The 23,955-nt window shown below is 40.1% G+C and overlaps 1 protein-coding gene across 1 annotated transcript in view; it reads left to right on the top strand.

The window, feature by feature from the left end:
* The window catches only part of LOC125451147 (centromere protein C-like), an 80,838-nt gene that overhangs the window by 40,535 nt on the left and 16,348 nt on the right, over positions 1-23,955 (top strand). Inside the window, exons 10-11 of the mRNA XM_048527924.2 lie at positions 3,818-3,979; positions 5,138-5,868. Coding sequence (XP_048383881.2) covers positions 3,818-3,979; positions 5,138-5,868 — 893 coding nt within the window. The remainder of the gene's footprint in view (positions 1-3,817; positions 3,980-5,137; positions 5,869-23,955) is intronic.

Below are 23,955 nucleotides of genomic sequence, written 5' to 3' on the forward strand. Positions count from 1 at the left end.
TCCACACATTAAAATGTTTCTTCACTTCTTCTCAAAGATCTAGTTCTAAGATGATGATCTCGACCAGTGTAATAGTTTCTGTCCATCTGCCTTAGCTGCTTCCATTGATAGCATGAACGTTTAAATAAAATCATCCCTTATTCTTGTACACAGGAAAATACAAATCTAACTTGGGTGATCATTCTATGTAATTTAATTCTTGGAGTCCAGGATAATTCTGGTAAATTTATACTACATTACCTCCAAGGGCAATATATCCTTCCCAGGGTTTGGTGTCGTGAATTGTTTCCTATTCCAGTTATGGTCTAGTAAGGACTTTGTGTATATTTTGAATGGCTTCTACCCCCTTTGTTTTAGTCCTTTTTAGATATATATTCCAGCATTCTGTTAATTAATTTAATAATATTCTATATCTCTCCATGAAATTTTTAATAATCCTTGTACCTGGAATCCCAAGTCTCTTTGGATCTCCATTGTTTTTAAATTTCTCACCATTTTAAAAGTACTCAAATCTGTCCTTTTTAGCTTTAACATGGATGATCACAGACTTACCAACATTGAAACTTGTTTGCAAGATTTTTGCCAGTTCAGTTAATTGTTAATGTCATTGTAATTTTATGCTAACAAATACCCTGCATACAGTGCTTGATTGTACTCATTCGTCACCGTTCAGAACTGGATGTGGCAGGACTGCAGAGCTTTGATCTGTTGGTTGCAGAATCATTTAACTCTGTGCTTGCAGCATAGTACAGTCTCCTAAAATTTTATTCTCTTGATTATCCAAAAACACAACTAATAAAACAGAATAATAGAAATGTTTTCAAACCCATTTGTTTGAGGAACAGTACTTTTGAAAGACAATGTGAAAGAAAAGTTAGGCCCCAATAATGGGAAGCATTAGTGCACTTTCTGATCTGCAACAAGTACTGTATTGAACGTGTAGCACAGAAAGTGGTGGTTAAAAATCACCTTCCCAATAAAACAATTTTTGACTCCAAATCAGCTTTTTTTTCTTTGTTCATTCACTGGATGAGGGCCAGGATTTATTGCCCATCCCTAAATACCCAGGGGGCAGATACATGTGAACCACATTGCTGTGTGCCTGGAGGGCAGACCAGGTAAGAATGGCAGTTTCCTTCCCTAAAGGACATAAGTGAACCAGGTGGGTTTTTCCTGACAATCAGCAATGGATTCACGGTCGTCATTAGACTCTTAATTCCAGATACTTATTGAATTCAAATTCCACCATCTGCCGTGACGGGATTCGAACCCAGATTCCCAGAACATTACCTGGGTCTCTGGATTAACAGTCCAGCAATAATAACATTAGGCCATTGCCTCCCCTTAAGATATCAGAAAAGATTATCCGAAGCTTTGTAAATAAGTGTATGTTTTAAGAAGCAACTATAAAAGAGGGAGGGGTGTTTCTGGAAAGATTTCTAGATGTTAGCAAGGAAGTATCTGAAATCATGTGTGACAACAGTGGACCTTTTGAAATTAGAGTGCAAAACGCACCACAATCAGCACTGTAAATGCTGACAGCATGAGGGATTGGAAGAGGTTACAGAGATAGGGAAGAACAAGGTCTTGGAGGCATCTGATGCTGATCAGAACTATTATGGATTTGTAAAGGATAACTCGTGCTTTACGAATTTGATTGAATTTTCAGAAGAGTTGACTAAAGTTGTGGACTAGGAAATGTCCATGTTTGTTATTTATATTGACTTCCAGAAGCCGTTTCACTAAGTCCCTCATAAGACTATATCAGCTGAAGTTGAATATCTTGGAATTGAAGGAAATTGGTGTGTAAGAAGAACCAGAGAATAAGAACATTGGAAAGGCTGTTACTAGTAGTGTCTCAGAAGGCTGTGTTTGGGCCTCAACCAGGGGAAGTGGTTGTAATGCTACTGGATAAGTAATCCAGACCTCGAGACTGATATCCCTGAGACATGAGTTCAACTTCTACCATGGCAACTGGTGAGATCTGAATTCAGTAACACTGAGGAATTAAAATCAAAAGTTAATCATTAATCATTGTTGTAAGGGGCATTGGTGAACCAGATGGAATTTTAAGGAAGAAATCTCATGTTTTTAGCTTGTCCGGCCTATACAAGACTCAGACACTTGGCAATGTGGTTGACTCTTAACTGCTGTCTGGGCAGTTAGGGATAGACAGTAAATGCAGGCATATCCCATGGAAGAAGAGAGAAAGAAAACTATTCATTCTATACATTAGCAACTCGGATGATGGGGAGAAAACCATAAATCCAGGTTTGCCGATGACATGAAGACAGTGCCATCCAAACCCATGACCTCTATCAGCTAGGACGAGAACCTGAGGTTCATAGCCACATTGTGTACTACTCTGACTCTGAACTATGTCCCCATTCTTTCTCTGTCACTGGATCGAAATCCTTGAAATCTGTCTGTAATGACAATCTATACATGGACTACAGTGCTTCAAAAGGCTGCTCAGCAGCATCCTTTTTAAAGAATAAATGCTGGCCATGAAGAGATGCTTACACCTCAAGGGGAAAATAGTTTTAAAAAAGGAAATCAATGTACTAGGAAATCTTGTAATAAATTTTATAGATTACTGCTTTTACCTTTAACTGCAGTATTTGTCCACAGTCAAGGCCATGGAGAATGCAGGGAAGAGATCTGAAATTAAACCTGAAGTGCATTACCTCAGTTGTATGGATAAAGTTGAGTTTGTTCTCTATTGAACAAATATCATTAAGGGGGGGATTTAATGCAGGTGCCGAAAATTATAAAGATACAATTTCATGATACTGTAGTCATTGAGTCATTCAGCATGGAAATAGACCTTTTGGTCCAACTCGTCCATGTCGACTAATTTCCCAAAACCAAATAAGCCCCTCTTTCCTGTGTTTGACTCATATGCCTGAAAACCTTTCCTTTTCATGTACCTGTCCAAACATCTTTTACAGTTTTAACTGTACCTGCATCTACCACTTTCTCTGGCAATTCATTCCAAATTCACAGACCACCCTCGGTGTGAAAAAGTTGAGTCAGGTCTCTTTTTAAATCTTTCTCCTCTCACCGTAAAAAATGTCCCCAGTTTTGAACTCTCCCACGTATGGAAGAGACCTTTCCTATTCACCTTATCTATGCCTGTCATGATTTTATAAACCTCTATAAGGTCACCCCTCAACTTCCTTTGCTCTCGTGGAAAAAAAAATGTGTCCCAGCCTATCCTAGTAGTTCAAACCCTCCAATCTCAGCAACTTCTGGGTAAGTCTTTTCTGAACCCTCTCCAATTAAATATCCTTCCTACAGCAGGTGGCAAATGAACTAATGGGAAGGTAAGATTTTGGTTACAAATTACTTGTTATGAAATGCAGTCCCAGAAAGGGACTGGAAGCAGATTAGTAAATTTTAAAAGGAAATTAGATGTAACTCATAAATTGAATGACTCTTTCAAAGAGCTAACACAGGCACAATTGAATGAATAGCCTCACTCTGCTGAATGAGTCCAAATGTTGTCAGTTGCAGTTTGGATACATTGAGAGCTTGGTTACCATCAAGTTTTACTTTATCACAATTCAACAGAAAGGACCAGCAACTTTTACTTAACAATTTGTCATTTAAGAAGCTATACCTCTTACAAGGTAGTCTTTTTTGAAAACCCTCCTTAAGGAATTTATGAAGAAGGGTCTCGACCCGAAACATCAGCTTTCCTGCTCCTCTGCTGCTTGGCCTGCTGTGTTCATCCAGCTGTACACCTTGTTATCTCCTTAAGAACTGTTCGTTCTTTTGTATGGTTACTATGTTATTCTCATTAACTATTTTGCAGACAAACCTTGAATGCGAGTGAAACACCTGCAGTTTTAAACAGCGAATGTGTGACCAACAAACAAAGGGATTGTCCAGCTGATTGTGCTGTGTCATCCACCTCGTTAACTGAAAAACAGAGGAATGAACAAACACGACAGTTTCTTAATACCTTTGGGATAAAGTGAGTAAGGATACCTTTAATAACCAAATGTTATTACAGTATCAATATGATTTTAAATATTTACCATATGATCTGATAATAAACAATCAAAGCCTTAGGTTAATAAGCATGCAGCCATGTTTATAAACCTATAACAACATTTGGCTTCCAACTTGTTTTGACTCCTGTAGCTCGATTTTTCAGTCTACAGCCATTTATCATTTCATGAGCTCTGGAACCTTTTCTGCATTGAAGAGCTATATTATATTGAAATCGCGAAATGACAGAACATACTGGCAAAGTATTTTTAAAAATAATCCGCTTACAAAAATTATTCTAAGACTGTTCTAACATGCTCTGTGTTAAAAATGTCACAACTTCGAGATTTACCTCAACTGAAACTGAAGTAACAAAAGCATCATGATCATTCCCTGAAAATTTCTTTGTTGGTATTTGGGGGAATGAAGATGAAAACATTTATTTTTAAAAAATGCATCTTATTCTTCTGCAATCCAACTTCACTTATAGTTGCAAGTTTTTGTAATTTATGTAGCTTGTCCAGTTAGGTTTTTGGTCAATAGTAAACCTCAGGATTTTGATAGTAGGGATGGTTATGTAATTGAATATTGAGAGAAGGTGGTTAAATTCCCTTTTGTTGGAGACTGTCATTACCTGGCACTTGTGTAATATGCATGTTACTTGCTCCTTACCAGCCAAAACCTGAACAATGTCTCTATCTTACTGCATGTGAAATCCAGAATACTTCAGTATTTTAAGAGTCATTGAACACTACAACCTTCAGCAAACATTCCTACTTCTGAATTTGTGATGGAGGAAATATTATTAATGAAGCGGCAAGAAATGGTTAGCCTAGGACCCCACCTTGAGGAACCCCTCCAGCATATGTCCCGGAGGTGAGATGATTGGCCTGCAGCAACCATCACAGCTTTTCTTCCCAATTGGCTGGGGTGAATGTAACAAATTCAGAAGATTGGCAGTAGACACTTAAATACTTAACCTAAGAATACCCTTCCTCAGCCATTTGAAAATGGTGAGAGAGCATTTATCAAATTTTAACATTACTGACCACAGGTATACATGTGCTTTAGCATTATGCCAACCAATATTCCTTACAGTAGAATATAAACTGATAAATTTTCAAAAATATGTTCTTCACAGGCCAGCTGTTTCTGTGTTACCACAACCAAAGCAAGATATTCGCACAGGTACAGCACCTGTCCATGAATTTGAGTTTGAATTGGAAGAGGAGGAGAGCTTCTGTTTTGAATCATGGATTACAATACCAAAGAAAGCTATAAACCAGAACCCAGCTGAACAGGAGAAGAAATCTGCCTCACCTGCAAGGAAAACAAAAAAGGCAAGAATACAGAAGACGGAACCGAAAAGAAAAGTAGCCATTCATTTAAAAAATAAAATTGATGAAAAACAATTTAAAAACAAAAATAAACAATCAAATAATGAAAATCAACCAAAGTACTCTGGGAAAAGATCTACGCGTCGATTGAAAAATAATAAAATTGTTGTTAATTCTGAGAGAGAGGAACAAGAAATACAAAATGTATCCGTATCACAATGTGAACGCTTGCCATCTCCCAAACTAAAAAAAGAAAGAAAAAAACGAGGAAGAATAAGAGAAAAATCGATAGGCAAGTCTGGCAGGGTTGAAGGGCTAGAGGATTTGTGTGTTAAGCATAATGAAAACAGAAATGATACGTCATGCCTGGCTGAACAAGATGAGACTCCTTCTAAGAGACTTTTAAAGTCTGAAAACTCAGTAAATTTGCCTGGGTTCCGTATCTATGAAAAAAAATCAGACCAAACTTTATCTGCAAACTCGCAAATTCAAAGCCGAAAGAAAATGAAGAAAAGACAAGGACAAAAACCAACAGGTTATTTTTTATATTTTTCTGTTTGTCTTTCTGGTAATGATATGGATCATCTATTAATTTGTATAAATAAAACTGAAAAATGCATATTGTGATCTAATAGTTAACTGCTGAGACTTCAGTCACCAGAGACAATATCAGTAAGGTTACTGTTAGGTACGTAAGTTGTTAGTGTGTGGGTTGCTGTTAAGTGGCTATTTGGCATTCGAAATAGTTAGCAAGTATTGAGTGCAGTATCAGAAAGAGGGCAGTTGTACCTTCAACATTTCAGATGATGGCCAAATTATGCTGCTTTTTGTGGGTTCAGCTGGAATTGTTCAATTAGGAAGATACAACTAGGTTGCGAGAAAACATTTGGAAGCGCTGTTGCTGAAACCTATAATCGGAGAATGGATCTTGCATATGCATGTTTTAGGGAAGATTTGTATATTCAAAGGATGTTCAAATTAAAATAAGCCTTTCGTAGCCTAATTTCTGTATTCTGCATGTCTACAGTGTTCAGTATATTCAGATTTTATTTTGGTTAAAAATGCAAGGCCACCAATTAGTTTCTCTGAAATTCGATATAACCTTTGCTACATTTTTTATTTTTTTGCCACATTTCAGCATAGTTGGCTTGCTTACTTATTAAATCTCAAATTGTTACATTACCTCTACACAGGTATTTCTGCTATGACGTGTTTCATTAACGCAAATTGACTGTAATGCAATTGATGGGTAATGCGTGCTGTTTGGATAATGCAAACTTTCTACTGTACAGTATAGTGATTTTCGATGGTGATTTCCCAATAACGTTATTTTCTACAGTGTGACTTTCTCTTGTGCGAGGTCGCACAAAAATGCAACTATCGTGTAATAGGAGAACTACTTGTACACTTTATTTTTTAATTATTCATTCATGGGATGTGACTATTGCTGGTAAGCCCAAAATTTATTGCAATTAAAAAGGTAGTGGTGAATCACCTTTTTGAACTTCTGCAATCCTGTCCTTAAGGTGAAAGTACACTCTCAACCTTTTAAAGAGGGAGTTCAGGATGTTGACCAATATAGATTTCCAAATCTGGACAGTGTGTAATATTGGGGCTATTTGCAGGTACTGATATTAACGTGAACATGCTGCCCTTGTCTTTTTAGGTAATGGAAGAAAGGGTGGCAAAAAGCTGCAGTGCATCTTCTAAATAGTACGCAGTAGATACACATGCCATTGGTGGATAAATGAATGTTTAAGATGATGAATAAGTGTCAAATAACTGTCCTGCCTTGTCTTGAATGGTGTTGAGCTTCATTTCCACTTTTAACTCGTATGGCGGAACAGTCATTGAAGCAGCCGAAAGGGATTGGGCACAGGATGCTAACCAGAAGAACTTCTGCAGTGAATATTTAGGGCTGAGATGGTTTGCCTCCAATCATCACACCCATCTTCCTTTCTTTCAGATATGACTCCAACCAGTGGAGAGCTTTCCCTCCTCATTCCCATTGACAAACTTGATCAACTGTTGCCTTGATGTCAAGGGCAATCATACCTGCATTTGGCCTATATTCAGCCAAACATTCCTTATTCAAGTACTCATCCAGGTGTGTTTTTAAACATTGTAACTGTACCTGCATCCACCTTTCCCTCTGATAGTTCATTCCACATGAGCCCCACTTTGTGTGAAAAAGTTGTCCATCGTGCCATTTTTAAATCTTTCTCCTTTCACCTTAAAAATATGTTCCCTAGTTTTGAATTCCTCCTCCCTAGGGAAAAGACCTTTTGCTATTTATCATATCTCTGCCACTTACCATTTTATAAACCTCCACAGTCACCCCTCAACCTCCTGCAGTCCGGTGAAAAATATACCAGCCTATTCAGGCTATGTTTCATAACTCATACCCTCTATTCCCAGCAACATCCTGTTAAATAATTTCTTAAACCCTCTCCAGTTTAGTAATATCCTTCCTATAACAGGGTGATCAGAACTGCACACAGTACTCCAGAAGAGGCTGCGCCAATGTCCTGTACAACCTCAACATAACATTCCAACTCCTATACTCAAAGGTCTGAGCAATGAACGCAAGCATGTTAAATGCCTTTTTAACCAACCTTCTACCTGTGATGCAAACTTCAAAGAATTATGTTCCTGAAACCTTGGGTCTCTGTTCTGCAACACTGCCCAGGACCCTAACATTAATTATCTAGGTCCTGTCCTTGTTTGTTACACCAAAATGAAATATCTCGCATTTATTCAAATTAAACTCCATTCGTCACTTCTCAGCCTGTTGACCCAATTGATCAAGATCTCTTTATAATCTTCGATAACCTTTTTCATCTTCTGCTATACCATCAATTTTGGTATCATCCGCAAACTACCTAACCATGCCTTCTATATTCTTGTCCAAATCATTTATGTAATTAACAAACAGAAGTGGACACAGTACCGATCCCAGTGGAATACTGCTGGTCACAGTCTTCCAGACTGTGAAACAACCCTCTACTGCCACATTCTATCTACTGACGTCAAGCCTATTTTGTATCCAATCGGCAAGCTCACCCTGAATCCCATGTGACCTAACTTTACTAATTAGTCTTCCATATGGAGCCTTATCAAAGGCTTTAATGCTGAAAATGAGATTCTCACCTCTTTGTCCATGTTTGGACTAGAATTTGAAGTTAAGTTTTCAAGATTGAGGATAAAAATGCTGTCACCTATTGCCTCAATGCTAACAATTATTTCTAATCTGGTATTACGTCATCTTGCAATACTATCTGAATTATCAATTCCATGATCCAGAGACAAAAAGTGGAATGCGCTTTATTTGGAGAAGTTTGAGATAAAGCCAGAATTCCCATATATGTCTAAAACCACTTGCTCAACCTATTTTGCTACTTTAATTGATTTTTGGAAATATAGCCCCAGTCCCTGTCTACTTGTGCCATATTTGCCCTGTATCCAATATCTTGACCTTTTGGAAAATTGCCCAAAATATGTCCTAATACACAATAATCAGAACCAATTCAACCCAGCCAATTACTACCCCATCACTTTCCTCTCAGTCATCAGTAAAACGATAGCATCAACAGTGCTATAAAGCTGCAATTCCATAGCAATAACCTTCTGGACCATAGTTTGGCTTACGCCAGGTCCACTCAACTCTTGACCTCATTACAGCCTTGTTCCAAACATGGAATGCCAAAGATGAGGTAAGAGTGACTGCCCTTGACATCAAGGCCACATTTGACTGAATGGGGCATAGGGAACTCCAACAAAATCAGATTCAGTGGGAATCTGGGGAAAGTCCCTGCTGGATGGAGTCATATCTGGCCCAAAGTGAGATGATTGTGAAGGTTGGCGTTCAGTTATTTCAGTTTACATCTGCAGGAGTTTCTCAGGGTAATATCCTTGGCCCAACCATATTCAACTCCTTCATCAACAACCTTTCCTCCACCATATGGTCAGAGGTGGGGTGTTTGCTGATGTTCACCATTCATGAGTCCTCAGATACTGAAGTAGTCCATATTCAAGTGCGACAAGACCTAAGCAATATTCAGGCTTAGGCTTAAAAGTGGCACGTTATATTTGTACCATACAAATGTCAGGTAATAACCATCTCCAATAAGAGAGAATCTAACTAATGCCCTTAACATTCAGTGGCATCAACATCAAGGGACTCCTGTGATAACATCCTAAGGGTTACCATTGACCGGAAACTTTTTTAGATTAGCCAAAATATATATATGGTGTCTACAAAAGCAGGTCGGGGGTAGGAATCTTGCAGCAAGTAACTTTTCTTCTTGACTTTCCAAAGCCTTTCTACCACTTACAAGGAACAAGTCAGGACTGTAATGGAATGCACCCCAATTGGCTGGATGACTGCAGCTCCATTAACGCATGAAGCTTAACACTATCCCGTACAAAGGAGCCTGCTCGATTTGCACCACTTTGGCAAACATTTACTCGCTCAACCACCGCCACTTGGTAGCAGCAGTATGTACAAGATGCAGTGCAAAAATTCACCAAAGCTCCTTGAAGAACACCTTCCAAATCTACAAACTGCCATCTGGAAGGACAAGGGCAGCAGATACATGGGAGCACCACTACCTGCCAGTTCCCTCCAAGCCACTCACCATGGAGACTTAGTAATAAATTTCCATTCAGCCGACCAAAAAATACCAAACCGCACTAATCCTGTTTCCTTCAATGTCAGTGGGTCAAAATCCTGGAACTCCCTCCCTAATGTCAGTCTATCTACTGAAAATGGACTTCAGTGGTTTAAGATGAAAGTTCACTGCCATCTTCTTAAGAACAACTAGGAATTGAGAATGAATGCCAGCCCAGCCTACAACACCCACGTACTGCAAGTGAAGTTTTGAAAAATTAACTCTTCCTCATTCTTCCTGTGGAAATATTTCACTTCAAACATCTAATGTATTAAGTTTAACCTACATTTCCACCTGTTCCATCTGTGTGATTATTTCACTGTCCTTGTCATAGTTCAAACTTTCATGTTTTGTGTGTTATTAGCATATTTTGAAATTATGCCCGGGGCACACAAATCGAGTTTATTAATATAGATCGGGAAATGTAGTTGTTTTAATACCAATACCTGGGGGAACTCACTATTTACGTTTTGTCTGGTTGAAATACAATCATTCTTCACCACTTTATTTTCTGTTACTCATTCAAAATTATTATTCATATTGCTGCTGTCTCGTTTGGTCTATGGGCTTCACCTTTGCTGGCAAGCATGTTACGTGGCTTGTATGAGAAGCCTTTCGATAGTACACTTACACCATTTCAACGTGATTATCATCATCAACCTTCAAAGCCTCAACTGTATTAGCTAAATGTAATGTTGATGGCTTTCCTTAATTATTACACATCTATGCAAGTGACTGCTTAATATGCCCCAGATTATTGCCTCTAAAAGCATTCACACCATCGAGGATAAAATGCCTGGCCTCTGGTTGCTGAATTTATTCTTGCACCCATTTTTGAATAGAGCTGCAACAATTCTCAATTCTTTAGCCCTCTGGCACCACCCATGTATCATAGAATCCCTACAGCATGGAAGCAGGCCATTCAGCCCATCAAGTACACTCTGACCCTCTGAAGAGCATCCTACCTAAACCGCCCCTCTCCCCCAATCCACGTAACCCTGCACTCCCCATGGCTGCACATCTTTGGATGTTATGGCAAATTACCAAGGCCAATCCACTTAACCTGCACATCTCTGGACCGTGGGAGGAAACCAGAGTACCCAGAGGAAACCCACACAGACGCTGGGAGAGTGTCTGCATATAGTTTGCACAGTCATCCTTAGATGGATTGAATCCACGTCCCAGGCACTGCGAGGCAGCAGTTCTAAGTGTTGAGCCACCATCCCGCCCTTAAGATGTGTATCTAGAGAGGTTTGGAAGATTCTGCTCCATATTTTTTTCCCTAGTTCTCCAAACTTTTTAATACCTCCTTCACCAAATTTTAACACATACAGTGCCTCAACCTTCTACTGACTTTGACAGCACCTCCAGTCTTGGTTAAGGCAGATATCAAGTACTAATTTAGTATCTGAGCCTCCATGTGTAAATTCTTTTCATGGTCTGTTTTTGACCCTGGTCATCCTTTTGCTGTTTATATGGCTGTTGAAGACGTCTACTTTTCCTTTTACGTTTTTTTTAGGAGTTTAATACTCTGCCTTTTGCTTTCACTTTTTAACAACTATCTGTCTGAACTTTCTGTATTGAGCCTTGTTCTCGTTTGCTTCTTCAATCTGACATCCTTCATATATGCCATTTTCTACTTTGTACACTTGCATTATCCAGAGAGCTGCTTTTTTTTTATTGTTTTGTGGAATATGGGGACATAATGATGTAGTGATGTCACTAAGCTAGTAATCCAAAGATTGAGACTGATACTCTTGTTACATGGATTTGAATGCCATGGAATATAAATTTGATTCATAAATCTGAATATTAATCAAGTGTCATTAATGGTGTCCATGACAAATATCAGCAACTGTTTTAACAATCCTATATGGTTCCCTAAAGTCCTTTTTCAGGAGTAATCTTTGAATGAGTTGGCCTATGTGTGATTCCAGGCCCACGGTAACGTAGTCCACTCTAAACTGTCTTTTGAAATGGGTGACCCTCAATTAAAGATGACACTGGCAATATAATAAAAACTTTTTTCTTTCTCTCTGCTCTTCACGTCATTACGATCCCAATCTGCAATAGGATGATTAAAATTCTCAATCACAATTAGTCTATTGTTTTTGTAGTTTTGCAGATTTGTTCCCACATAGCCTTCCTATCAATTCATGGCCTATAGAATACACATAGCACTATAATAGTATCTCTATTGTTTCTTAACTACAACAAGATTGATTTTGTTCCCGAACTTCTCCAGAACTGTGATATTCTCTTTGAACAAACTGCCACTCCTGTCTTTATTTCTCTATCTTCCCTAAATCAGGAATATTTCATATCCAGCCCTGGCACATCTTTGAGCCACATGTCTGTAATTGCCACATACTGATTAAGGCAGCGTTCGAAAATCACTGAGAATGCTGGAGAATTTCCATTGTGTGGTCACAGCATCTGTGACGAAAGAAATAGATTTAATACTTCAAGTCGAGTAATTCTCTTCTTCAAAAATTAGAGTCCTACCAGACTCAAAAAAAAAAGTTCTCTCTCCACAGATGTTGCTAAACTTGCTCGGTCTCTCTAGCATTCTGAGATAAAACGGTGTGAAGTTGGATGAACACAGCAGGCCAAGCAGCATCAGAGGAGCAAGAAAGTTGACGTTTCAGTTCGAGATCTTTCTTCAGAAATGGGGGAGACGAAGGGGATTCTGAAATAAGTAGGGAGAAGGCGGGAGGTGGATAAAAGATGGATAGAGGAGAAGATAGGGTGAGAGGAGACAGACAGGTCAAAGAGGCGGGGTTAGAGCCAGTGAAGGTGAATATAGGTGGGGAGTTAGGGAGGGGATAAGTCAGTCCAGGGAGGGTGGACAGGTCAAGGAGGTGGGATGAGGTTCGTGGGCAGGAGATGAGGGTAGGGCTTGAGGTGGGAGGATTGGTTAGGGAGGCGGGGACAAGCTGGGCTGGTTTTGGGATGCATTTGGGGGAGGGGAGATTTTGAAGCTTGTGAAGTTCACATTGAGCTGCAGGGTTCCCTGTGAAATAGTGGATGCACTGCTTGTAATTTTCCAAAAAATCTTGGATTATGGTGAATTACAGAGGATTGGAAACTGTTAATGTGACACCCCTATTCAAAAGGAACAAGGCAAAAAGTGGGTAACTAGTCTGATTAGCCTGACATCTATTGGACAAGTGTTGGATTCAATTACTAAGGAAGAAATAAAACATTTGGAAAATCAATAACCCCATGAATCAGATTCAGCATGGCTTCGTGAAAGTGAAATCATGTCTGACTTACTTATTAGAGTTTTTTTGAGGAAGTCTCAACTGGAGTGGGATCAGGAGATGTGTTGGATTTTGGACTTCCAGAACGCCTTTGACAAGGCTTCTTTGAAGAGGTAACAAGCATGTTAGACCAGGGAAACCCAGTAGATGACTTCCAAAAGGCCTTTGATACGGTGCCTCACGGGAGGCTGCTGAGCAAGGTGAGGGCCCATGGTGTTTGAGATGAGCTACTGGCTTGGATTGAGGATTGGCTACCTCACAGAAGGCAGAGAGTTGGGATAAAAGGCTCTTTTTTGAAATGGCAACCGGTGACAAGTGGTGTCCCGCAGGATTCAGTGTTGGGGCCGCAGCTGTTCACCTTGTATATTAATGATCTGGATGAAGGGACTGGAGGCATTCTGTCGAAGTTTGCCGATGATACGAAGATAGATGGACAGGCAGGTAGTACTGAGAAGGTGGGAAGCTGCAGAAAGATTTAAACAGTTTAGGAGAGTGGTCCAGGAAATGGCTGATGAAATTCAATGTGAGTAAATGTGAGGTTTTGCACTTTGGAAAAAAAGAGTACAGGCATGGACTATTTTCTAAATGGTGAGAAAATTCGTAAAGCAGACTGTTGGTCCAGGATTCTCTAAAGGTTAACTTGCAGGTAGAGTCCGTGATTAAGAAAGCGAATGTAATGCTGTCGTTTATCTCAAGAGAGTTGGAATATAAAAGCAGCGATGTGCTTCTGCGGCTTTATAAAGCTCTAGTTAGGCCCCATTTAGAATACTGTGTCCAATTTTGGGCCCCACACCTCAGGAAGGACATACTAACCCAGGAGCGTGTCCAGTGGAGATTCACACGGATAATCCCTGGAATGGTAGGTTTAATGTATGATGAACGGCTAAGGATCCTGGGATTGTACTCATTAGAGTTTAGAGGGTTATGGGGAGATCTAATAGAAACCTACAAGATAATGAATGGCTGAGAAGTGGTGGACGCTAGGAAGTTGTTTCCATTAGGCGGGGAGACTAGGACCCGTGGGCACAGCCTTAAAATTAGAGGGGGTAAATTTAAAACTGAAATGAGATGACATTTATTCAGCCAGAGAGTGGTGGGCTTGTGGAATTCATTGCCACGGAGTGCAGTGGAGGCCGGGACGTTGGATGCCTTCAAGGCAGAGATCGACAAATTCTTGATCTCACAAGGAATTAAGGGCTACGGGGAGAGTGCAGGGAAGTGGAGTTGAAATGCACATCAGCCATGATTTAAATGGTAGAGTGGACTTGATGGGCCGAATGGCCTTACCTCCACTCCTATGTCTTATGGTCTTAAGGCATTTCAAAAGGTCAACTTGAAAGATAAGAACCCACAGTGTTGGAAGCACGATATTGATAAGGATGGAAAATTGGCTAATGGGCAGGAAACGAGTATGGATAAGAGTTTCTTTTCCAGGTTGGCAATCCATGACCAGTGGCGGTCCACAGGGATCGGTGCTGGGACCACAGTTGTTTACAGTATGTATGTTAATGATTTGGAAGGAGGAAGTGATTATACTACAGCCAGATTTGCAAACAACAAAAGGCTGAAGAGCAGTTTGTGAGAGGGATACAGACAGTTTAGAGCATTATTGATAAGTTAAATAATTGGGCAGTAAGTGGTAAATGGAATAAAGTATGGGAAAACGTGAAATTATTCACTTTGGAAGGTAAAACAAAAGAACAGAATTTATTTAAATGGAGGAAAACTGCTGAAAATTGTAATACAAAGGGACTTGCGGCTTGTCAATGAAGCACAGAAAACTAGCACACAGGTCCAGCACGTAATCAGAAAGGCTAATGGAATGTTAGCCCCTATTTCAAGGGAGAAGTCTTACTGCAACTGTAAGGGATGCTGGTGAGACATTTGCAGAGGACTGTGAACAGTTTTGGTTCCCTTGTTTAAGGAAATATCATTTCATTGGATGCAGTTCAGAGAAGGCTTGCTACGATAATGCCTCGCATGGAGGGATTGTCTTTGAAAGCAAAGGCTAAAAAGGTTGGGACTCTAATGGATAAAGTTTAGAAGAGTGAGAGATGATCTCATTGAAGCATATAGGATTTCTGAAGGAGCTTAATGCTGAGAGGACATTTCCCACTGGAGAATCTAACACCAGAGGGCATGGTTTCAGAATTAAGGGGAGCAGAGTTAAGACTGAGATGAGGAATTTCTTCTGAGGGTTGTGTGTCTTTAAAACATCTTACCACAAGAGCTGTGGGGGTAGAGTCCTTGTGGTTTGGCTGTGAATTTGAGAGTTAAGCATTGGGTCTGTTAAATACTTTGGAATTAGACTTTGCCTTTAATGGTCTAACGTTTCCTGAACTTTCTAATTTCGTTGGACCTCCCCAAATTCCCCAGGGCCTTTCTCAGGGTTCCAGACGTAAAGGCATTGCCCAGTGGAAAATTTAGTGACGTTTCCTTTGGAATAAGGTGCAGTAGAAATGACGCATTGCAGGGTACGCATGCACAATTACAATCTACAGTGGAATAACGACTGTTTGACGAGCGAAAATACAGGGCTATAATTTTACTTACCCCTATATCACCCTACCTAGAATCGGGATTTACAGAAGTTGAAGATTCCACAATTAAGAGTAGAAATTGGAAATTCTTCTCTCCAGCGAATATAAAGAAAAACTAAACTATGTAAATAGACAACTTCAAAGTGATGTGCAAAGGCATTTTGGTAATTCTGAAGTGTCTGCGAGGAGAAAGATATTTCTACCTTGACATTGTATACCAATAATCCTCAAAAGTGCATTGTATGTAAATTTATTCACGTAACAATTTGAAGTGATTGAAAACTTTACCAACTCGAAGAAATGGTCCTGAAAAAAATCCTGTCTGTCTATGGTGCAAATTTAGTTCACAAGTATCAATCCGCAACCCAAGTGACGAAAAGTACACGTGCTAGCAGACAGTAAATGGGCGGGCTGTCAATCAGAGACTCATTCTGACTGGTGCTTGGATTTGAAGTTGGATTTCTTTTTTTAAAGAAAATTTGTAGAAGTTGTTTCTTTTCTGCTGTAACTAGCCTATTTCAATGTCTGGTAAGTGCATACCTATCGAAGCAAAGTTGCTGCTAATTTTGCATTTTCTGCCCCTTCAAACGACTACCTTACGTGTATGGGCACATGCCCGAGGCCGTTATTTTGCCTGAATTGAGTACATGATGCTTACGGATCCAAGACACGGGAAGGTCACTTTTAAACTGATGGCGATCATTAATCTAGCTTCTGTAAGGTCATCCTTTCTCTGCCAAATACACTTCATGAGGTCAGACAAGCAGCATTTTGTCGAACTGGTAATGGACCGTTAAAATCTAGGTGTAGTAGATTTGCTCGTGATTTGTAGACTTTTTATGTTTTCTGCGTTTTTGTGCAAGTAAGGTGTGATCGTGAAACCGTAACAATTTTTTAGACAGGTCTTGTATTTATGAGCAGTCTTTTAGAGGGGTGATGTTTTGTCGGTGTTTGCTAATGAAAAGATGTATTTAAACATCGTTAACCACAAAGGTGCGATGCGAATTGCAAGTGCGTGCCTCAGTTGGTGTTGATTTTCCAGCTTGCCGTGCAGTAGTCGTTAGGACGCTGGAATTTAAATAAAACTCATTATCAAATTGTGGAATGTGATCTAGTTTATAATAACTAGGATTTTGATTAATAATCGATTTTTTTTTAAAAACACCCTGTTCAGAGATGTTATTACACATCCCTGGAGCAGATGGGACGTGGATCCGGGCCAGAGGTTTGGGGATTCTACCACTGCGCCAGAAGAATGTCAACGAACAGTATTTTCTTCAGTCACTACGAATGACAGCCACGTGTTCGTGCTGCTGGTTTAGCGTTTTAAATGCTGTCTTTCAAGTACTGGTAACTTTCTAGTTTAGTGTGTTTTATTAATTTTCCATTGCGTGAAGTATAAGTGCATACAGAAATGCCTCCGATCATAGCCCAACTATCTGGAATTAAGAGTCTAATGATGATCCTGAATCCATTGTCGACTGTATGGGGAAAACCCGACTGATTCGTTCATGGTAATAAAATGTGAGGCTGGATGAACACAGCAGGCCCAGCAGCATCTCAGGAGCACAAAAGCTGACGTTTCGGGCCTAGACCCTTCATGTCCTTTTGGGAAAGATACTGCATTCCTGCATGCGCCTGTAGACCCACAGAAATGTGGTTGACTCATAACTGCCCTCTTTGCAATTAGGGATGGGCAATAAATGCTGCGTAGCCAGCAATATCTTCTTCCCATGAATGAATTTTAAAAAAACTGTGTGGTCAGAGTGTTGCACATTTTATGGTGCAGTGATAGTGTCTGTACCTCTGAGTCACAAAGCTTGGATTCAAGTCCACTTGGTCTGGTGATGCAGGATAAGTTGGGGCAAAGAGACCTTGGAGTACAGGTTCATAGTTCCTTGAAAGTGGACCCCCAGGTAGACAGGATAGTGAAGGTATTTGGTATGCTTGCCTTTTTTGGACAGTGCATTGAGTATAGAAGTTGGGAGGTCATGTTGCAGCTGTACAGGACATTAGTTAGGCCGCTTTTAGAATGCTGTGTGCAGTTCTGGTCTCCCTGCCAATAGGAAGGATGTTGTGAAACTAGAAAGGGTTCAGGAAAGATTTCAAGGGTGTGGCTAGGGTTGGAGGGTTTGAGCTACAGGGAGAGGCTGAATAGGCTGGGGCTGTTTTTCCCTGAAGTGGCCAACAGTGAGGGGTGAATTTAGAGGTTTATAAAATCATGAGGAGCGTGGATAGAGAGAATAGGCAAGGTCTTTTCTCCAAGTTGGGGAGTCTAAAAGCTGGGGGACATAATTTTAAGGTGAGAGGGGAAAGATTGAAAAGGAATCTAAGCGGCACAGGGTTGTGTGTCTATGGAATGAGCAAGTGGTGGAGGCTGGTACAATGACAACATTTAAAAGTCATCTGGAATGGGTATACAAATAGGAAGGGTTTAGAGGATTATGGCCCAAATGCTGGCAAGTGGGACTGTATCTATGTTGAATATCTGGCATAAACGAGTCGGACCAAAGGGTCTATTTCCATGCTGTACAGCTCAATGATCGTATGACTTGGATTTGTGAATGGACAATCATGTTTGTCAACCTGTCGGAGTTTTTCTTGTGGCTATTGTTGACAGAATTGGTATGTCAGCATAGTATACCTGGATTCCCAGAAGGCTTTTATCCCTCATTTTGAAGCCTGTTGAGTAAAATTAAAGTATATGGGTTAAAAAGTAATGTACTGGAATAGATTTAGGATTGTTCCTGTAGCCAGTGTGGAATACAAGGGCCTTTCTTGCATTGGCAAGGCTGTGACTGCTGAGGTACAGTAATTACCTGGTCTCCAGATGAAGTACCAAATATCAATGATTTGGATGTTGGGATCAAATATAAGTTAAGGGACAACACAAAGCTAGATGGGAATGTGAGCTGTGTTGAAGATGTAAAGTAGCTATAAGATGATTTGTGCAGATTTTATGAGTGGGACAATGGAATATGAAGTGGAAAAAATATGAGGTACCTAGGTGTCTTCAACAATAAGTCACTAAAGGCTAACATACAGATGCAGCAAGCAATTAGGAAGGTTAATTGAATGTCAGCCATTACTGCAAGATAATCAAAGTACAAAGTGCATCAATTATGTAGAATCGTGGATTGGACCACATCTGGAGTACTGTGTTCATTTTTTGGTCTCCATAACCTTGCCACAGAGGTATTCCATTGAAGGCTCCTGAGATGATGGTGTAGAGATAGGAAGAGCGATTGGAGGTCTCCCAAGATTCAAACAATGAAAGGTAATGTTATTGAAACCTGCGAAACATACAAATGGAAAGAAAGGGTACATGCAGGTAGTCCAAACCACCAGACACAAAAGGTGGAGGATTGTTTTATTCAGAATGTTGTGCATCTTTGGAACCCTCTCTCCAAGAGAAGCTTGGTTATTCAGCATGTTCGACAGATTTCAAAATGTTATTCTTAAAAGGATATGGAAATACAGTGGGAGCGGGGGGAAGGCATCGAACTGTATGATCAGCTATGGTGGGCCAAACTAGGCAGGCTGAATGGCCTACTCCTGCTCCTGTGTTCCTCTGCAGTTCCCACCATGAACTCCTAAGGTTGCCATTGACTAGAAACCAAACTGAGCCAGCCATAGAAATAGAGACTTCAAGAACAGATCAAAAGTTGGGAATTCTTGGCAGTAACCGTCTACTTTTCTTTCTCCTCTCTTTCATCATACTTGTTCTTCTTTCTGTGTTTCTTCTGACTCAAATTTCTTTACATTCCTAACTGTGTTTTAGCTAATACCAGCTGTGACACTTAATTTCGGATTTCCTTTCTTCCAATTTTAAAAGTTGGACAATCTCTCGAAGCAAATTGTTGTTGCAAGAACTTAAATTTATATGCTCTAATTTTAGCTTTAAAGATTTCAAAGAATCAAAGATTTCAAATAATCTACTGTTATTGTCTCCCACTTCCAGAAAACACTGAACAAAACTCAAAGCCATCATTAAATTCCATGCAGTGAACTTCACGAGAAAGTTGTTTTATGTCCAGAACCGCCCGTACACTTGTAACTTTAAAAAGATAGACACCAATCCCTCTTAAATCCAGTGAACTCAACGTCTGGATGAGACCTCAATTGTTAAAATCCCAGTTGACTTTACTGGAAAAACCAGATCCCAGACTGATCTTGCTTCATGGCTTTGTTTTTAACTTAATGAGCTGGCCTTGCACTGAAACAATCGCACAATCCTGCATGTCTGGCTCGAATGGTAAAGCAGAGGTTTATTCTGCAAAAAAAATGCTATATATATAAAACACAATTTGAATGATTTGTCAACACCCAGTAAAATTCAGTAACTTCTATCCCAGTACCAGCATGTTACAGTACTCAAAACAGCAGAGAAAGTTTGCTTCTCTCTCACATCTTTAATTTTAACTTAACTGTTTCTTTCCATTCCTAGTCTGGAGAATTTGGTAGCCTCTATCTTCAATAGGCTCACAATTCTGTTTAGACTTTCTCAGTTTAAAATACCCCTTCATGGTTCAAGCTAAATACTTTTGCAAACTAAAACCTTTACTTTGAGATAACTGTTGCCTAATTTCTCTGAACTAACTCCTATTTTTTCTCAGACCAGCTGTTTCATACATTTAACTTCAACTAAGAGCTATGTGAACTGAAACCAAAACTCTCTTTTTCCCTAAACAAAGAGATATCTATTCCCGATTTGTCTAACTGAAAGCAACCTCATGCTCTTCAGTGTTTATTTTGCCCGCTCATAAATAGAGATGAGTCCAATTGCTCACTTCAGGGAGCCCAACTCCCGTACTGATTTTTTAAAAAAACATGGATTCAGAAATATTGACAATTTAAATTGTTAAACTTCCTCAGACACAGACCAAAACCCAAATGCTGCTAATTCAAATTCCAGATTCTAAAAATCATTGAATTTAAAGCATAAGTGTAGATCAACCGCCTTGTATCACACTGTTGACACACTGGACAAAAGAACCGAGGATTTTGCTGCTATGTTTGCAGATGACATAAAGATAGGTGGAAAGACAGGTAGCGTTGAAGAAGTGGAGACGCTGCAGAAGGATTTGGGCAGGTTTGGGGAGTGGGCACAGAAGTGGCAGATGGGATGCAATGTGGGAAAGTGTGAAGTTCTGCACTTCTGTAGAAAGAACAGAGGCATAGATTATTTAATAAACAGGGAAAGGCTTTGGAAAAGCTTGGAGAGGGGAGAGTAGCACTGCAGCCTCACAACTCTGGTTTCTTCCCACAGTCCACTGATGTACAGGTGTGGTGGTTCGGCCATGCTAAATTGCCCATAGTGACCAGGGTGTGCAGGCTAAGTGGATCAGCCATGGGAAATGGGTAGGGGGTGAGTCTGAGTGGAATGCTGTTCGGAGGTTTGGTATGGACTCACTGGGCCAAATGGCCTACTTCCACACTGTAGGGATTCTATGATTCCGAATCTGAAGCACAAAGGGACTTAGGAGTCCTGGTTTAGGATTCGGTTAGCATTAACATTCATGTTCATTTGGCAGTTAGGAAGGCAAAGGCAAATTTAGCATTTATTTTGAGAAGACTAGAATAGAAGAGTGGATATACAGCCTCAGCAATACAAGACTCCGGTCAGATCATATTTAGAATATTGAGAGCATTTTGGCCCTTGTATTTAAGGAAGGATAAGCTGGTGTTGGAGGGGGCGCAGATGTAATTTACAGAAATTATGCTGAGGATGAAAGGCATGGCATGAGGAGCAGCTGAGGATTTGGAATCTGTATGTGATGGAGTTAGACTGATGAGGGCAAGCTGATTTGAAATTTAGAGAATACTGAGAGGCCTGGGTGGAGTGGTCATGAATGAGATGTTTTTGCTAGTACGAGTGACTAGGAGCTGAGGGTACAGCTTCAGAATAAAGAGATGATCCTTTGAACTGAAATAAGGAGGAATTTTTCAGCTGGAGGTTAGTGAATCTGTGGAACTCAGCCTCCGCAGCCTTCTGTGGCAATAAGTCATTGATGTATTTCAGAGAGAGAGAGGTAAGTTCTCCATTGGGGGAATCAGGGATTAATGGGAGAATGCAGATGAATAGGGTTGAGAAAGATATCAGTTGTGATCAAATGGTAGAGCAGACTTGAGGCCAGATTCTGTTCCTGTGTCTTAGAGTGTACTACCCGATGCATTTGTGCCCAGAGAAGCCATTTGAAGAGGCACATGCATTTGGTAATTTTGCAAAACACTGGCACCGATCTTAGTTGCTGTTCTTATCATTGTTTTTCACTTCGTACTTAGCCACTTTGCTTGAAACTGCAGGTGATTTTAGTGCCTTTTTAGTTTTGGGCTTTTGCATATATGGCCTGTTTAACATCATTTCCATTTATGTTGATAGTTTGCTCTGTGTACCACAGAACTTCTGATTCAGGTCAGGTGGTCTTCAGCTCCAGGTGTGGTCACTCTAGTTGTGAGATAAAGGGAGGATGTCATATAGCTGTATAAGGCCTAGCTAGGTCAGGCTGAACTCTACTGTTCTGAGTATAGCGTTTTAAAATAGCAATGCTGGTGTTGGAAGAAGTGCGGCACAAATTTACTAAAATATTACCAGGATATTCTATTAACTTGCAGAGGAATTATCCAGAATGCAAAGTTTATTTAGATCAAGGAACAAAGAAAATTACAGCACAGGAACAGGCCCTTCGGCCCTCTAAGCCTGCGCCTATCTAGATCCTCTATCTAAACCTGTCACCTATTTTCCAAGGATCTGTATCCCTCAGCTCCCTGCCCATTCATGTCTCTGCCTAGGTACATCTTAAATGACGCTATCGTGCCCGCCTCTACCACCTCTGCTGGCAACACATTTCAGGGACACCCCCCCCCACCCCCACCCACTGCGTAAAGAACTTTCCATGCATATCTCCCTTAAACTTTTCCCCTTCACCTTGAAATCACAACCCTCTAGTAATTGTGTCCCCGACTCTGAGAAAAAGCTTCTTGCTATCCCCTCTGTCTGTACTTCTCACGATTTTGTAGACCTCGGCCAGGTCCTCCCGCAGCCTTTGTCTTTCTAATATAAATAATCCTAACCTACTCAACCTCTCTTCATAGCTAGTGCCATCCGTACCAGGCAATGCCCTGGTGAACCTCCTCTGCACCCTCTCCAAAGCATCTACATCCTTTTGATAACATGGCGACCAGAACTGTGCATTGGTTCCACCACATTTGGAATACTAAGTCCTTTACAATTGTAACATGACTTGCCTACTCTTGTACTCAATACCCCATCTGATGAAAGAAAGCATGCCGTATGCCGCCTTGACCACTCTATCAACTTGTGTTGCCACCTTCAGGGTACAATGGACCTGAACACCCAGATATTTCAGTACATCAATTTTCCCCAGGGCTTTTCCATTTACCATATAGTCTGCTCTTGAATTGGATCTTCCAAAATGCATCATCTCACATTTACTGGTAGATCATAGTAATTATCCGGGGTGATTTGAGGGTTTGTTGAAATTTGTTACCTGTTCTGTTGGAGGCTAAGTCTAGGATGGGACATAATCTTTAAAATCTGTGACAGGCCATTCATAAGAGAAATTGGAAGCCACTTCTTCTTATAAAGGCTGTTAGAAATTCTAAACTTAAAATAATCAATTCTAAGTAAACACTAACTTTGAATCTGAGATTGACTTTTGCTTCATAAGGATATGAAAGTGTATAAATCCAAAGTTAGCGTGATGGATAAAGACATAGATCAACTATGCTCTCAGTGAATGACAGATCAGGCTGGACTCCATATTCCAAAGACTTGGGTAAATAATCTTGATACAAAACTTCTGTTCCGTGCTGCAGAACAGTTGCACTTGCCTAAGGTGCTGCCTTTCAGATGAGATTCCATCTACCTGTTCAGGTGAATGTAGAAGATCCATGACACTATTTGATGAAAAGGAGTCTAGCGTTTTGGGGCAATATTTTTCTGCAACCAACACTCAAACAAATAATCTTGTTGCTGTCTGAAAGAACTGGTATGGATAAATTAGACATAGATTTGATTTGGTTTATTATAGCCACGTGTAGCTTGAGACAGTGAAAAGTGTTGTAAAATGCAGGATATTGTATTACAGATGTAGAGAACGTGCAGAGAACGATCGGTTCTAATAAA

Source organism: Stegostoma tigrinum, chromosome 3, assembly GCF_030684315.1.
Source record: "Stegostoma tigrinum isolate sSteTig4 chromosome 3, sSteTig4.hap1, whole genome shotgun sequence".
Classification (NCBI taxonomy): domain Eukaryota; kingdom Metazoa; phylum Chordata; class Chondrichthyes; order Orectolobiformes; family Stegostomatidae; genus Stegostoma; species Stegostoma tigrinum.